The sequence below is a fragment of the Bombina bombina genome, chromosome 11 (genome assembly GCF_027579735.1).
Source record: "Bombina bombina isolate aBomBom1 chromosome 11, aBomBom1.pri, whole genome shotgun sequence".
In the NCBI taxonomy this organism is placed as follows: Eukaryota; Metazoa; Chordata; class Amphibia; order Anura; family Bombinatoridae; genus Bombina; species Bombina bombina.
In genome coordinates this window covers 202,580,378-202,597,729 of record NC_069509.1, presented here as the reverse complement: position 1 = coordinate 202,597,729, position 17,352 = coordinate 202,580,378, and the positions used below count along the sequence as shown (strand labels likewise).

The window sequence follows — 17,352 nt, the reverse complement described above, 5'->3', positions numbered from 1 at the left end:
CCAGTCAAGTTGCAGAACTAACTGCCGTTTTCAAAACCATTGAAATGGCTATTGAACATCGTATTCATGAATTTGTGATCATAACTGACTCAAATTATGTGCGTGACAGTTTTGTTGAATACCTGCCAACTTGGAAGAGAAATGGCATGCAGAAAAGCAATAACAAACCAGTCAAGCATGGCAAGTTGTTCTGCGAGGTTGATAATCTGGTGGTATCCAATGATTTAACCATACACTGGAAAAAGACCAAGGGTCATTCCAGAGTTCTAGGCCCTGATAAGGAAGGCAATGATCTTGCGGATTCATTAGCCAAACAAGGAGCCATAACTGCAGAACTCCTTAATATTGACCACTTAATGGGTGCAATTCAGGTAGAAGCCATTACCAGAAACCAGGCAAAACAACAGAGTGAGCCTAACTTGGTACAATGGAGTCAGGATTCCCCTAGTGAGGACCTGATCACTAGTCAAAAAGAAGACCCCATTGTAGGCATCTTCTATAAACACATAGAAGAACCTGAAAGCAGCCCCATCTCAAAAGATGATTGTATTGGCAAAGAAGATCTTAGAATCTTAATGAAATCCAGAACACAATTCAAGTTACAGGATGGTTTGTTAATTAGAACCTCCAAAACTGGCATTCAGCAATGGGTAGTACCCACCAAGTTCAGAGGTCTAATGCTTCAACATACCCATGATGCTCCCACATCTGGTCATCGTGGTGCCAAACTCACGTATGAAATATTGCGTGATTACGCATTTTGGCCCCACATGTTGAAAGATGTTCAAACCTACTGTCAAGGGTGTTTAATCTGTCCACAGTTCCAACCCACTGCACCAACGCATAGAGCACCATTGCAGAAGAGGGGGATGGAAATGCCATGGTCAGATATACAAATTGATTTTATTGATCCAGTAACAAGGTCATCAAGAGGTAACAAATACATGTTAACAGTGACATGCCTGTTCACTAAATGGGTAGAGTGCATTAGTGCGCCTAACAATAGTGCTGAAACATGTGCAGCGTTGCTCATCAACCATGTATTTTCCAGATTTGGTTTGCCCCAAAGAATCGAGTCAGATCGGGGGACCCACTTCACTAGCGAAGTGATGACCAAAATGTGGAAGATACTAAGGGTTAAAAGAAAGCTCCATATTGCATATAGAGCTGCCTCAAGTGGTGGTGTAGAGTGTTACAACCAGTCCATTGTGAAAATCCTCAAAAAGTTTGTGAGTGAAACAGGCAAAGACTGGAATGTAAAACTACCCCTAGTCCTAATGGCATTAAGAGCAACTCCAAGTAGTGCTACCAAGATGTCACCTTTTGAACTGATGACTGGTAGAAGAATGGTTCTACCTCAGCATCTGCTGTACCGTACATCAGACCAAAACTTGATAAACGCTGCCAATACACATCAATATGTGGAGAACCTAAGAAAGCACCTACAATATGCCTTTGCATTTGCTCAAAGGAATTTAGAAAGAGCCGCAACTGCCACTAAAACCTATTATGATCTCAAAACGTCCAAAAAAGAATATGAAATAAATGATAAAGTTTATCTTTATAATTTTGGAAGAAATCAGGTTAGGGAGAAGAAATTTCTTCCCTCATGGAAAGGTCCTTTTGTCATTACTGACAAAATATCTCCAGTGGCCTATAAGATACAGATCCCCAAAAATGAAAGTTTCATAGATAAATGGGTCCATATCAATCAGCTGCGGGCTTGTCATCCTAGGTCCCAACTACAAGTCATAGAGGGAGAATAAAATGTCATATCCCCAAATGCATATAAAGACATACTGTAGTTAAAGATGCCTAAATGATGAGGACAAGGGCTCAAAAATGACGAACTCGCTCCATAAAAGACTGGTCTATGAGGCATACAGTTGACGCTCACAGAATACCACTGACTTTTGTCCAATTCAAATACATGTGTCCTACATATATTTGAATTTGAAAGGGGGAATTATGTCAGGGCATCTGTAAATGTCAGTGGAAAATACATATATATATATATATATATATATATATATATATATATATACAATGAAGGAAGGCACTCACTGGTCTTTTCATCAAAAAAACTTTATTTAGCGTGACGTTTCGGGGACACACTCCCCTTCCTCAGGTCTGAGGAAGGGGAGTGTGTCCCCGAAACGTCACGCTAAATAAAGTTTTTTTGATGAAAAGACCAGTGAGTGCCTTCCTTCATCGTGTATATTTACCTGCTGGCACCCTGGCATTAGGATTTTGAAAGTGAGAGTGCTCTAGCTAAAACAATTTAGCATCAAGGATATGTATTTAACAATATACAGACTGAATATCAACTACGATATGAAACTGCTCCCTTTAAGTTTTTCCACTATACTTTAAACTACAGCTATTATGCATATATCTGTGTTAAAATATTAATTGCAAATCTCTTTCTTTTTATATATATACGTTACCACAATGACCGAAATTGATAGTTCAGTTATCAAGAATTCCTGGTTTCATCTCAGAAAATATATAAGTAAATTTTTGGAATCACTGCGAAAAAGGTAGATCAGCTTGCTCAGAATTAATGTATTTTGGACGCCCAGCAGTATATCATTCAAGTCAGCAAAATCTCTCATTTCCTCTTTCCTGCATTCACTTAAATAAGTTTTTTACTCATTTATGAAACAATGGGAGTGGCCCTACGAGATCTGACCATCCCATTGGTTAGGTGAGATGTCTATTTGGATTGGCCTTCGGTCACCACGGAAACATATCCTTTTTTTTTTTTTTTGAACAGCTAAATCCTTTAACTGCTATACCGGTATCGGCCCTTCAGTGGCAGCAGACATACAACATAGCAATGCATTTAAACACATCTCTGAACATTTAAAAAAAATTTTTTTAAATGTGTAATAACTGCCATAATTCCCTCATATTAATAAGTTCGCAATACCAATCACAGACGGGTAAGATCACATTACCTCTCTGGTCATTTTGATATGAAACATGTGTCTAACATTATTTATATTGAATAATTTATATTGCTAACTATTCAATTTTACGTATTAAACATATTATATTTTACTGCATTAGTAAATTTCTTTTGTTAACATTTATATTTTATTTAGCCTAACAGAAAATTTATATTTCAATATCAGATGTCAATATTTCATAGTCATATCACATCAAAGTAACTTCCATATATCCATCTCACTATATTTCAAGAGATGTATTTAAAACTTTATAAACATTTATTGCACATTCATTGCACATTCATATGTTATGATTTATTTCATCCCATGTATCGTCCTGTATGTGTCATCTTTTAGTTCCATCTGGAAAACAGGAAAGCATGTTATATATATGCACTTCAAATATATTATTATTAAAATGGTTATTTAGTCTATACTAATTATGAATTTATTTCCTATATAAATATCCCATGCAGCAATTATCTATTTAATATAATGTGCTTAATTTCAACATATATATACATATATGGGTTATTTAAATCATTTTAAACATACATGGAAAACTGGCATTGTTCCCTTTGCAAAATGTATTTAATTCTATTTGAGTCACCTTCCCCCCAGCCGTATGTCTGCAATACGTCTTCCTTTGAAATCACAAAGATTTAGGTGACAAATTCCAGAGGGCCCTTGAACACATTCCTTTCTCTCATCACCAAATATCTTGGAGTTATAGTTCCTTTAGGAAAAAAGTGTTTGTGTGATTTACACAGCAGGAGGGTGTGCTTCAAAGCTTTGCTAACTTTCAATCATAATAAATGTGTATCCAGCTAACACTATTTGGGTTTTTGTTTTTTTTATAGTAAATAGAATTGTTGTTATCCAAAACTTATGAGACACAAAATACAGATGGTTTTAGGGTAGATATAGGGGTCAGGGATCCTCTGATAGAGATTTTAAGTTCACACCTCAGTGGGACATCTCTAGGGAATAACAAGAGTATTGGGAATAACAAGAGTATTGCATTGAGCAATGATACTTTTTATTGGACTAACTATACATTTATAAGTTGACAAGCTTTCGGAAGAGTTCCTTCCTTTATCAAGTCTGAAGCAATACTGACCAATTCAATGGAATTTACAGATTGTATCTTAAAACACAGAATAGCTAAGCAGACCGTGCAGGGAGAGGAGGAGGTGTCGTAAAAATCATGAGGGGGGCTTAGGTAACAGGCAGACATTGTCCAGTGTAGGAGAACAGACAGGGGAAATATATAGCTTTACATAGAGCATATACTGACATAAAGTTATATATCAACATTGAATCAATATCTATAAAGATGTGAAATTGTATATACAGGGGGAATGCAAAAGTTAAAAAAAGACAAAAGTGTGGACATAGGCTTACCTGTGTACCTATGTATAAAGAATGTGGAATATACAATGTAATTGACTAAATGAAAGTACATTACAAAAAATTTTGATAATGTGTTAAGAATCCAGAGTCCACATTTAGTCCAGAATTAAACAGGTTGAAGTGCATTATCATTTTAATTTCAAAGGTTTTTCTTTCCATGGTGTTTTTGAAGTTGCGTCTGAGAATTTTGATTTTGAGGTTTTGGATGGAGTGGTCAGGTTGGGTGAAATGGTGACCAACAGGGGTGCAGCATTTTGTTTCACAGTGGTTTTTGATTGAGTGTCTGTAAGTTCATTCGAAGGTGCAGTTTTTGGCTTGTTTCTCCAATATAGCATCCCATTTCACATGCAGTGCAATGTATCATGTATACCACATTTGCAGATATACATGAATATGCCCCTTTAATGTTATAAGATTTATTATTGTGATTTCCAACCAAGTGCTGCTATAAAGCACTCTGCAAATTGTGTCAACACGTTTGTGAAAGCAGCACAGCAAATCACAATAATAAATCTTATAACATTAAAGGGGCATATTCATGTATATCTGCAAATGTGGTATACATGATACATTGCACTGCATGTGAAATGGGATGCTATATTGGAGAAACAAGCCAAAAACTGCACCTTCGAATGAACTTACACAGACACTCAATCAAAAACCACAGTGAAACAAAATACTGCACCCCTGTTGGTCACCATTTCACCCAACCTGACCACTCCATCCAAAACCTCAAAATCAAAATTCTCAGAGGCAACTTCAAAAACACCATGGAAAGAAAAACCTTTGAAATGAAAATGATAATGCACTTCAACCTGTTTAATTCTGGACTAAATGTGGACTCTGGATTCTTAACACATTATCAAAAATTTTTGTAATGTACTTTCATTTAGTCAATTACATTGTATATTCCACATTCTTTATACATAGGTACACAGGTAAGCCTATGTCCACACTTTTGTCTTTTTTTAACTTTTGTATTCCCCCTGTACATACAATTTCACATCTTTATAGATATTGATTCAATGTTGATATATAACTTTATGTCAGTATATGCTCTATGTAAAGCTATATATTTCCCCTGTCTGTTCTCCTACACTGGACACTGTCTGCCTGTTACCTAAGCCCCCCTCATGATTTTTACGACACTTCCTCCTCTCCCTGCACTGTCTTCTTAGCTATTCTGTGTTTTAAGATACAATCTGTAAATTCCATTGAATTGGTCAGTATTGCTTCAGACTTGATAAAGGAAGGAACTCTTCTGAAAGCTTGTCAACTTATAAATGTATAGTTAGTCCAATAAAAAAGTATCATTGCTCAATGCAATACTCTTGTTATTTTTATATCTAAATCTCTGGACTAACACGGCTACTCCAATCAACGTATATATATATACACACACACATACATGCAAGTCCTGATGAACATTAACTAAAAAAAAGTCACAATACCCTGACCAAAAAAATATTGTGGCTCAAAAACAGCCTTAAACCTAGGGGGGTGAGGAGGTGGGGGGTCAGCAGAATATTGAGTGCCTAGGGCAGCACAAATCCTAAATACGCCACTGTACTCAGGGACCAGATAATGTAAGTGTGCAACACATCACAGGGGTATATGTGATGTGTTATATCCCTAAACTCTAATCCATATGATTCTTCACTTGTAATCTATCCCTCTGTGTTTATGCTTATCAGCCAGTACTAGAGCTGTGGAAGTTGTCTGTATAACCCAGTGAGCAATAGACATGTGCACAGCTAAAAAATTCGGTTCATTTTCGGTTCGGATCGATTCGGACTTTTCAAATTTCGGTTCGGATCGAATCGGATTCGGCAAAATTTGAATGAATTCGTTTCGGATTTATTCGGATTCGGCTGAATTCAGTTCTATTCGGTTCCGAAATTCGGTATGTTTTAGTACACTAACACCCATTTAGTACACTAAGTCACTAACACCCATAAACTACCTAAGACCCACTAAACCGAGGCCCCCCCACATCGCAAACCCTATAATAACATTATTTAACCCCTAATCTGCCGATCGGATATCGCCGCCACCTACATTATAACTATTAACCCCTAATCTGCTGTCCCTAACATCGCCGACCCCTACATTATAGTTATTAACCCCTAATCTGCCCCCCCCCAACATCGCCGCAATCTAACTACAAGTATTAACCCCTAATCTGCCGACCCGATATCGCCGCCACCTACATTATAGCTATTAACCCCTAATCTGCTGTCCCTAACACCTCCGACCCCTACATTATAGTTATTAACCCCTAATCTGCCCCCCCCAACATCGCCGCAATCTAACTACAAGTATTAACCTCTAATCTGCCGACCCGATATCGCCGCCGTCTACATTATAGCTATTAACCCCTAATCTGCTGTCCCTAACATCGCCGACCCCTACATTATAGTTATTAACCCCTAATCTGCCCCCCCAACGTCGCCGCAATCTAACTACAAGTATTAACCCCTAATCTGCCGGCCGCAAATCGCCGCCACTATAATAAATGTATTAAACACTATAATACATTTTATTAACCCCTAATCTGCCCTCCCTAACATCGCCGCCACCTACCTACAATTATTAACCCCTAATCTCCCGCCCCCAACGTCGCCGCTACTATAATAAGGTTATTAACCCCTAAACCTAAGTCTAACCCTAACACTAACACCCCCTAACTTAAATATAATTTAAATAAAACGAAATAAATTTACTATAGTTAAATAAATGAATCCTATTTAAAACTAAATACTTACCTGTAAAATAAACCCTAAGATAGCTGCAATATAACTAATAATTACATTGTAGCTATTTTAGCATTTATATTTATTTTACAGGCAACTTTGTATTTATTTTAACTAGGTACAATAGTTATTAAATAGTTATTAACTATTTAATAACTACCTAGCTAAAATAAATACAAATTTACCTGTAAAATAAATCCTAACCTAAGTTACAATTACACCAAACACTACACTATCATTAAATTAATTAAACAAATGAATCCTATTTAAAACTAAATACTTACCTGTAAAATAAACCCTAATATAGCTGCAATATAACTAATAGTTACATTGTAGCTATTTTAGCATTTATATTTATTTTACAGGCAACTTTGTATTTATTTTAACTAGGTACAATAGCTATTAAATAGTTATTGACTAATTAATAGCTACCTAGTTAAAATAATTACAAAATTACCTGTAAAATAAATCCTAACCTAAGTTACAATTAAACCTAACACTACACTATCATTAAATAAATTAACTACAAGTACCTACAATTATCTACAATTAAATAAACTAAACTAAAGTACAAAAAAAAACCCCACTAAATTACAAAAACAAACAAACACTAAATTACAAAAAATAAAAAAATATTACAAGAATTTTAAACTAATTACAGCTAATCTAAGCCCCCTAATAAAATAACAAAGCCCCCCAAAATAAAAAAATGCCCTACCCTATACTAAATTACAAAAGTTAACAGCTCTATTACCTTACCAGCCCTTAAAAGGGCCTTTTGCGGGGGCATGCCCCAAAGAAAACAGCTCTTTTGCCTGTAAAAAAAAAACACAATACCCCCCCCCACATTACAACCCACCACCCACATACCCCTACTCTAACCCAAACCCCCCTTAAATAAACCTAACACTACCCTCCTGAAGATCTCCCTACCTTGAGTCGTGTTCACCCAGCCGGGCCGAAGTCTTCATCCGATGGGGCAGAAGAGGACATCCAGACCGGCAGAAGTCTTCATCCAAGCGGGGCAAGAAGAGGTCTTCCATCCATCAGAAAAGTACCAAAAAACAAACAAACACTAAATTATCAAAAATAATAAAATATTACAAGAATCAGATTGACCTTGCATTCTATTGGCTGATCGGAACAGCCAATAGAATGTGAGGTCAATCTGATTGGCTGATTGGATCAGCCAATCGGATTGAACTTGAATCTGAATGGCTGATTGAATCAGCCAATCAGATTTTTCCTACCTTAATTCCGATTGGCTGATAGAATCCTATCAGCCAATCGGAATTCAAGGGACGCCATCTTGGATGACGTCACTTAAAGGTACAGTCATTTAGTCGTCGGATCAAGAAAGAAGAGGATGCTTCACGTCGGATGTCTTCAGGATGCTGCCGCTCCGCTCCGGATGGATGAACAGAGAAGATGCCGCCTGGATCAAGACTTCTGATGGATGGAAGACCTCTTCTTGCCCCGCTTGGATGAAGACTTCTGCCGGTCTGGACGTCCTCTTCTGCCCCATCGGATGAAGACTTCGGCCCGGCTGGGTGAAGACAAGGTAGGGAGATCTTCAGGGGGGTAGTGTTAGGTTTATTTAAGGGGGGTTTGGGTTAGAGTAGGGGTATGTGGGTGGTGGGTTGTAATGTGGGGGGGGGTATTGTGTTTTTTTTTTACAGGCAAAAGAGCTGTTTTCTTTGGGGCATGCCCCTCAAAAGGCCCTTTTAAGGGCTGGTAAGGTAATAGAGCTGTTAACTTTTGTAATTTAGTATAGGGTAGGGCATTTTTTTATTTTGGGGGGCTTTGTTATTTTATTAGGGGGCTTAGATTAGGTGTAATTAGTTTAAAATTCTTGTAATATTTTTTTATTTTTTGTAATTTAGTGTTTGTTTTTTTGTACTTTAGTTTAGTTTATTTCATTGTATTTAATTGTAGGTACTTGTAGTTAATTTATTTAATGATAGTGTAGTGTTAGGTTTAATTGTAACTTAGGTTAGGATTTATTTTACAGGTAATTTTGTAATTATTTTAACTAGGTAGCTATTAAACAGTAAATATCTATTTAATTGCTATTGTACCTAGTTAAAATAAATACAAAGTTGCCTGTAAAATAAATATAAATCCTAAAATAGCTACAATGTAACTATTAGTTATATTGTAGCTATATTAGGGTTTATTTTACAGGTAAGTATTTAGTTTTAAATAGGATTCATTTATTTAACTAATTTAATGATAGTGTAGTGTTAGGTGTAATTGTAACTTAGGTTAGCATTTATTTTACAGGTAAATTTGTATTTATTTTAGCTAGGTAGTTATTAAATAGTTATTAACTATTTAATAACTATTGTACCTAGTTAAAATAAATACAAAGTTGCCTGTAAAATAAATATAAATCCTAAAATAGCTACAATGTAACTATTAGTTATATTGTAGCTATATTCATAGCTAGTAGGGGGCTTAGATTAGGTGTAATTAGTTTAAAATTATTGTAATATTTTATTATTTTTGGTAATTTAGTGTTTGTTTGTTTTTTGGTACTTTTCTGATGGATGGAAGATATCTTCTTGCCCCGCTTGGATGAAGACTTCTGCCGGTCTGGATGTCCTCTTCTGCCCCATCGGATGAAGACTTCGGCCCGGCTGGGTGAACACAACTCAAGGTAGGGAGATCTTCATGGGGGTAGTGTTAGGTTTATTTAAGGGGGGTTTGGGTTAGAGTAGGGGTATGTGGGTGGTGGGTTGTAATGTGGGGGGGGTATTGTGTTTTTTTTTTACAGGCAAAAGAGCTGTTTTCTTTGGGGCATGCCCCTCAAAAGGCCCTTTTAAGGGCTGGTAAGGTAATAGAGCTGTTAACTTTTGTAATTTAGTATAGGGTAGGGCATTTTTTTTATTTTGGGGGGCTTTGTTATTTTATTAGGGGGCTTAGATTAGGTGTAATTAGTTTAAAATTCTTGTAATATTTTTTTATTTTTTGTAATTTAGTGTTTGTTTTTTTGTACTTTAGTTTAGTTTATTTAATTGTATTTAATTGTAGGTACTTGTAGTTAATTTATTTAATGATAGTGTAGTGTTAGGTTTAATTGTAACTTAGGTTAGGATTTATTTTACAGGTAATTTTGTAATTATTTTAACTAGGTAGCTATTAAATAGTCAATATCTATTTAATAGCTATTGTACCTAGTTAAAATAAATACAAAGTTGCCTGTAAAATAAATATAAATGCTAAAATAGCTACAATGTAACAATTAGTTATATTGCAGCTATATTAGGGTTTATTTTACAGGTAAGTATTTAGTTTTATATAGGATTCATTTATTTAATTAATTTAATGATAGTGTAGTGTTAGGTGTAATTGTAACTTAGGTTATGATTTATTTTACAGGTAAATTTGTATTTATTTTAGCTAGGTAGTTATTAAATAGTTATTAACTATTTAATAGCTATTGTACCTAGTTAAAATAAATACAAAGTTGCCTGTAAAATAAATATAAATCCTAAAATGGCTACAATGTAACTATTAGTTATATTGTAGCTATATTAATAGCTAGTAGGGGGCTTAGATTAGGTGTAATTAGTTTAAAATTATTGTAATATTTTATTATTTTTGGTAATTTAGTGTTTGTTTGTATTTTGGTACTTGTATGATGGATGGAAGACCTCTTCTTGCCCCGCTTGGATGAAGACTTCTGCCGGTCTGGATGTACTCTTCTGCCCCATCGGATGAAGACTTCGGCCCGGCTGGGTGAACACGACTCAAGGTAGGGAGATCTTCAGGGGGGTAGTGTTAGGTTTATTTAAGGGGGGTTTGGGTTAGAGTAGGGGTATGTGGGTGGTGGGTTGTAATGTGGGGGGGGGGTATTGTGTTTTTTTTTACAGGCAAAAGAGCTGTTTTCTTTGGGGCATGCCCCGCAAAAGGCCCTTTTAAGGGTTGGTAAGGTAATAGAGCTGTTAACTTTTGTAATTTAGTATAGGGTAGGGCATTTTTTTATTTTGGGGGGCTTTGTTATTTTTTTTTTTTTAAACATTTTTATTTTAGAAGAAAAGAGTACACTTACAGTGGAAAAAACCATAACATTGTCCATAAAGATACTCAGACATTTCGTACAATTTAACCATATGAAGCAAGCTATTAGAGGTGAATTGTCCGTAACGGGGAGATTCTTGTTAGTAATGTGGGGGAAACACCCCAAGATATGGATACAATAAACAGGCACGGTGTAGGATAGGAATAGTTCATATAAGTAAGAGGTGGTACATACCGTGGTGGCCTGGTTTTGCAATAGTTCATATTAACCTTTCTACATCTCCGACTGGTATCTCTGCATAAGAAGAGCACTCCTCACAAACAATAACAACTTAAAGAACTTAATAATTCAGAACATATGCCTATTCCGGCAAAGACACAATAAGAAAGGAAGAAAAGAGAAAAGGAAAGGGGACAAAAAGAAAGATGAGTAAAGAGAGAGGGAAAAGGGTGAAGAAGAAAAAAGAAGGGGGAGGAGGGAAGGGTTTTTGATGAATTTTGAGAAGTGGTCTAGAAAGGGCGGCCCGCCTCGAAGCTTCAGAGACAATTAGGCTATCTGTGAGTGAAGAAGAGTCTGCCAGTAAAATTGTATGTTATGGTAGAAGGCAAGACTGCCATTCTTAAGGTATGCATATTCTTCAATCTCTAGCAGCTCAGATGTATTGTGCAACCATTCCTGCCTAGTTGGAATCTGGGCAGATTTCCATTTGCGTGCAATAAGTAATTTGGCTCCGTTTAAGCTATATTGGAGGAGTTTCCACTTGAATTTGCATATTTTCTTTGGTTTGTAATTTAGAAGGGCTGTAGTTGGGGGTAGTTCGAATTGTTCTCCCATAATAACTTTCAGGCTATTAATAACGCTTTCCCAAAATGGGAGTAGTTTCGGGCAGTGCCACCAAATATGAGCCATTGTGCCAGGAGACCCACAACCTCTCCAACATGTAGCGTTAGATTGAGGGTATATCCTTTTGAGCCTATCAGGGGTAAGATACCATCGAAACAGAACCTTATGATTAAGCTCCAGTATTCTAGGGGAGGAGGAGGACTTGGCAGAGTTGTAAAATATGTTGTCCCATTGCTCTTTGGGGATAGTCATTCCCAAGTCGGTTTGCCAGTGAGAGTCATAAGAGGGTGTGGGTAGGCTAAGGGTGTCGTCTAACAGTCTTTTTGTTATAGACAGTGAACCTCTGGGCGTCACTCCCTCCAGACAGAGTCTTTCAAATTTCGTCAATTCTCTCAATAAGTCCTGTTTATAGGGTGATGAGGCCAGTAAGTGTGTAAGTTGAGCGTATTTTAGCCACCGAGAGAATGTTCCACCTGCCAATTCTGTAAGTTGTGTTCTCTGTTTCAGTTTCCCACCCCCTGTCAGGTAAGTGAACGGTATCGTTGGGCCTGTATCTGGGGAATAGGATTAATTCGGGATGAGTCCCTTATGGAATTCCGCGTTAATCGGAATAGGTGTCATTGGTGAGATGTATGTCGTGAGACCTTTGGTTTTAAGTCTTATAGTATCCCAAGTTCGGAAATAATGAGCGTAGAGAGGGGAAGCTTTGGATAATATGGGTCTACTTAGTTGTTTGATCCAGCACAGTGGTCCTATTACGGGTGAACTCAGCAGGAAGGAGTCTATAGAGGACCAAGCTTTTGTGTGTGTGACATCGTGCCATTCTAAGATTTTTTGCAGAACTACAGCCTTGTAGTATTGTGATATTAACGGTACCCCCAAGCCCCCCCCCGCCTAAGGGTTTTGTCAGGATCTTTTTACTGATACGGGGCTTTACCTTTCCCCATATAAAGGAGTTTATCATGGATTGTAGGTTTGTCAGATAGGTCAGTGGCAATTGGATTGGAACAGCCTGGAGGAGGTATAGGATTTGGGGTAAGGTGGTCATTTTAACTGCCTGGATCCTACCCCACCATGACAGTGGTTTCTCCTGCCAGGAGTCAAAATCTTTCCTAAGTTTGTGTAAAAGTGGTGTGTAATTAAACTTAAATAACTTATTAATGGAAGGGGCCAGGTATATTCCAAGGTATTTGATTTTATCATGGAGTAGGGTGTATGGGGGGCTTTGTTATTTTATTAGGGGGCTTAGATTAGATGTAATTAGTTTAAAATTCTTGTAATTTTTTTTATTTTTTGTAATTTAGTGTTTGTTTTTTTTTTGTAATTTAGTGTTTTGTTTTTTTTTGTACTTTAGTTTATTTAATTGTAGATAATTGTAGGTACTTGTAGTTAATTTATTTAATGATAGTGTAGTGTTAGGTTTAATTGTAACTTAGGTTAGGATTTATTTTACAGGTAATTTTGTAATTATTTTAACTTGGTAGCTATTAATTAGTCAATAACTATTTAATAGCTATTGTACCTAGTTAAAATAAATACAAAGTTGCCTGTAAAATAAATATAAATGCTAAAATAGCTACAATGTAACTATTAGTTATATTGCAGCTATATTAGGGTTTATTTTACAGGTAAGTATTTAGTTTTAAATAGGATTCATTTATTTAACTATAGTAAATTTATTTCGTTTTATTTAAATTATATTTAAGTTAGGGGGTGTTAGTGTTAGAGTTAAACTTAGGTTTAGGGGTTAATAATCTTATTATAGTAGCGGCAACGTTGGGGGCGGGAGATTAGGGGTTAATAATTGTAGGTAGGTGGCGGCGATGTTAGGGAGGGCAGATTAGGGGTTAATAAAATGTATTATAGTGTTTGCGAGGCGGGAGTGTGGCAGTTTAGGGGTTAATACATTTATTATAGTGGCAGCGATTTGCGGTCGTCAGATTAGGGGTTAATACTTGTAGTTAGATTGTGGCGACGTTGGGGGGGCAGATTAGGGGTTAATAACTATAATGTAGGGGTCGGCGATGTTAGGTACAGCAGATTAGGGGTTAATAGCTATAATGTAGGTGGCGGCGATATCGGGTCGGCAGATTAGGGGTTAATACTTGTAGTTAGATTGCGGCGACGTTGGGGGGGGGCAGATTAGGGGTTAATAACTATAATGTAGGGGTCGGCGATGTAAGGGAGAGCAGATTAGGGGTTAATAGCTATAATGTAGGTGGCGGCGATATCGGGTCGGCAGATTAGGGGTTAATACTTGTAGTTAGATTGCGGCGACGTTGGGGGGAGCAGATTAGGGGTTAATAACTATAATGTAGGGGTAGGCGATGTTAGGGACAGCAGATTAGGGGTTAATAGCTATAATGTAGGTGGCGGCGATATTCGGTCGGCAGATTAGGGGTTAATAAAATAATGCAGGTGTCAGCGATAGCGGGGGCGGCAGATTAGGGGTTAATAAGTGTTAGATTAGGGGTGTTTAGAGACTCGGGGTACATGTTAGGGTGTTAGGTGCAGACTTAGTGTTTCCCCATAGGAAACAATGGGGCTGCGGTGTTAGGTTTTATTTCAGCCGAAACTGCCCTATTGTTTCCTATGGGGAATGCCGAATTTTACCGAGCTAATTCGGATTTATTCGGAGATACGACAGCTATTTTGGATTCATTCGGTAGATTCGGAAGTATTTTAATTCGGAAATCCGAATCGATCCGAATCTCCGAATTTACCGAATTTTCAGAATTTCCGAATAAATCCGAAACGAACCGCACATGTCTAGTGAGCAATTTGTCTCTAGGGAAGAGTTCAAACACTTTCAGTTTCAATATGAAAACAACCAGCTGTAATTTAACTTTTTCAATATACAGTAGCATAATAGTGCAGTCTCATGTGCACAATGATTTGTTTAGCTTACTGCCCCTTTACATCAGGTGGTGGCAGCAAGTGGGCACCTATAGTACTGCAGGTAACACCCCCATCCTCTGCCAAACAGCACTGGCACCACCATGACCAATCCAGGATTCTAATGTATTTAATATAAATATTTCTCCAATTATTTTTGTACATATTGTTTATCTGCAGTGAGCTTGTTGTGTGTTATGTCTTATACTACATATCTATCTATCTATCTATCTATCTATCTATCTATCTATCTATCTATCTATCTATCTATCTATCTATATATATATATTTATCTATATCTATATCTATATATATAATATAATGTAACTGTTATAGAATTACTATGTATCAAGTTTATTTATAATGTGTGTCACATATATAGAAGTTTGTTTTGTTTATTATAGTATACTCAGCAAATAACATGTGATTCTTTGGCACAGTCTGATCCAGCTGAGATATCTGCATCAGTTATTCCTTATCCTATATATATGAATTTACCCATGACCTTTTCTTTCTTTAATTACAGGAACAATACAGAAGACACACAGTAACTTATCTTAAAAAATAATTTTATTCACAATTTTTTGCAATAATAGTATGCTTAGGTGACAAAATGAACAAATAAACACAGGGACATCAGTTTAGAAATAGCTGTGGCTCAGTGCGGCCACCAGGACGGCGACAAATTTCTCCCAGGTGGCCTGGACCTGAGGGGTGAAGTCTGCTCCCAGTTTGGAGGCCAAGACAATGATCAGAACCTCTCCAAGACGCTGGAATTAGAAAATAATGAGGGTCAGGGAATCCGACAGCTCAGGGTACTATAGACAGATAATGTTCTTTATCTCTATATACACATTACAATACAGCATGGCATTACTGACCCATAGCTTGTTATCACATTCAGGGGACAGAAATATATTCTGTGTCACTGCCCATTAGCCCACTGGGAACAAAGCTCTCTGTATTACAGAACATGATAAATAGGGTGTAATTTGTAACCCACTGGTTTCTCTTACGCAATTGATTGCCATGTCTCTACTACAATATATATGATAATATTTAGCTATATACAGACAAGGGGAGACATTACAGTGAGGAACAGTTACTCTAATTACTGTTGTTCCATAGGACATCTATACAGAAGTACAGAGAAATCTCACTCACTTCAGTGAACAGTTTCTATACATAACCAAAGGCTTTGCCTGACCCAACAAAGAGATTGTTACAGTTTTCCCTGTAAAGCTTCACATGAGGTTAACCACCCAAAGCATTTCCTCATCTGCTGAGAGTCCCTTAATGAGACTTTCTTCCCATTTACTGGTCTTACCTTGAAGTTCTCAGGGTCCACATGCAGTTCCTCTGCGTGAGACTTGCTGAGCTTGGCCAGGAAGTGCTTCACATCATCCAGATGCTGAATAGCTTGGCCAACAGCTGTCAGGACCTTCTTGCCGTGAGCTTGGACCTTGGAGTTTCCATTGATGGCTGTGGGGTTGGACAGGTTTCCAAAGCTGCTGAAATACCTCTGAGTCCAGGGGTACACAATGAGCAGCCTGTGAGGGGTTATACAACAAAGAATTATCACTTGGGAACTATCTACACATCACCAGCTTGGACCTTCCATAAGTAACAGAAATACAATATATCTGTGTCTGAGAGCGTCTGTACCCAGCTCTTGCCAGCTCCATAATAGAATTATATTGCAATGTAAGGAAAGGACATGAGTACTTACCTGCTCAGGGTGTTGTGACCTTCCTGCTCAACATTCACCTTGCTCCACACGGAGGTGATCGTGGCCTTCTCTTCAGCTGTCCAATGAACCATGGTGCTGCTTTGGTAGAGTTGGTGTTGCACAAGCTGCTTGCTGTGTCAGGGTGTGAGTGACGGTCACTAGTCATGTCCCACCTATTTATATGGGAGCTTCTCAGCACCCACCCAGGGGACAGTTTTGCAGTGTCAGCCCAGAGCCCAGTGCTGACTCCTGAGGGGTTTTTGCACAATCTGCTGTTACTCTACTGAGATAACAAATATCTTTATTGGGACACAAAGCCTTGTCAAATGGAAGCTCACAAAACAAATCTATATTAATCTATTACACACACAAAACAAATCTATATTAATCTATTACACACACAAAACAAATCTATATTAACCTATTACACACATAAGACAAATCTATATTAACCTATTACACACACAATACAAATCTATATTAACCTATTACACACACAAGACAAATCTATATTAACCTATTACACACACAAGACACATCTATATTAACCTATTACACACACAAGACAAATATGTATTAACCTATTACACACACAAACAAATCTATATATATATCTATTTACACACACAGAAGACAAATCTATATATACCTATTTACACACACAGAAGACAAATCTGTATATACCTATTTACACACACAAGACAAATCTTTATATACCTATTTACACACATAAGACAAACCTGT

At 37.1% G+C, this 17,352-nt stretch overlaps 1 protein-coding gene across 1 annotated transcript; it reads right to left on the bottom strand.

The window, feature by feature from the left end:
* Positions 1 to 15,431: 15,431 nt before the first annotated feature.
* LOC128641869 (hemoglobin subunit beta-2-like) lies at positions 15,432 to 16,971 on the bottom strand. The gene is made up of 3 exons (XM_053694433.1): positions 16,609 to 16,971; positions 16,207 to 16,429; positions 15,432 to 15,649 (listed from the first exon to the last, which is right to left on the bottom strand). The coding sequence occupies exons 1-3, from the start codon at positions 16,698 to 16,700 to the stop codon at positions 15,521 to 15,523; spliced, it is 444 nt and encodes a 147-aa protein (XP_053550408.1). The 5' UTR covers positions 16,701 to 16,971; the 3' UTR covers positions 15,432 to 15,520.
* Positions 16,972 to 17,352: the final 381 nt, after the last annotated feature.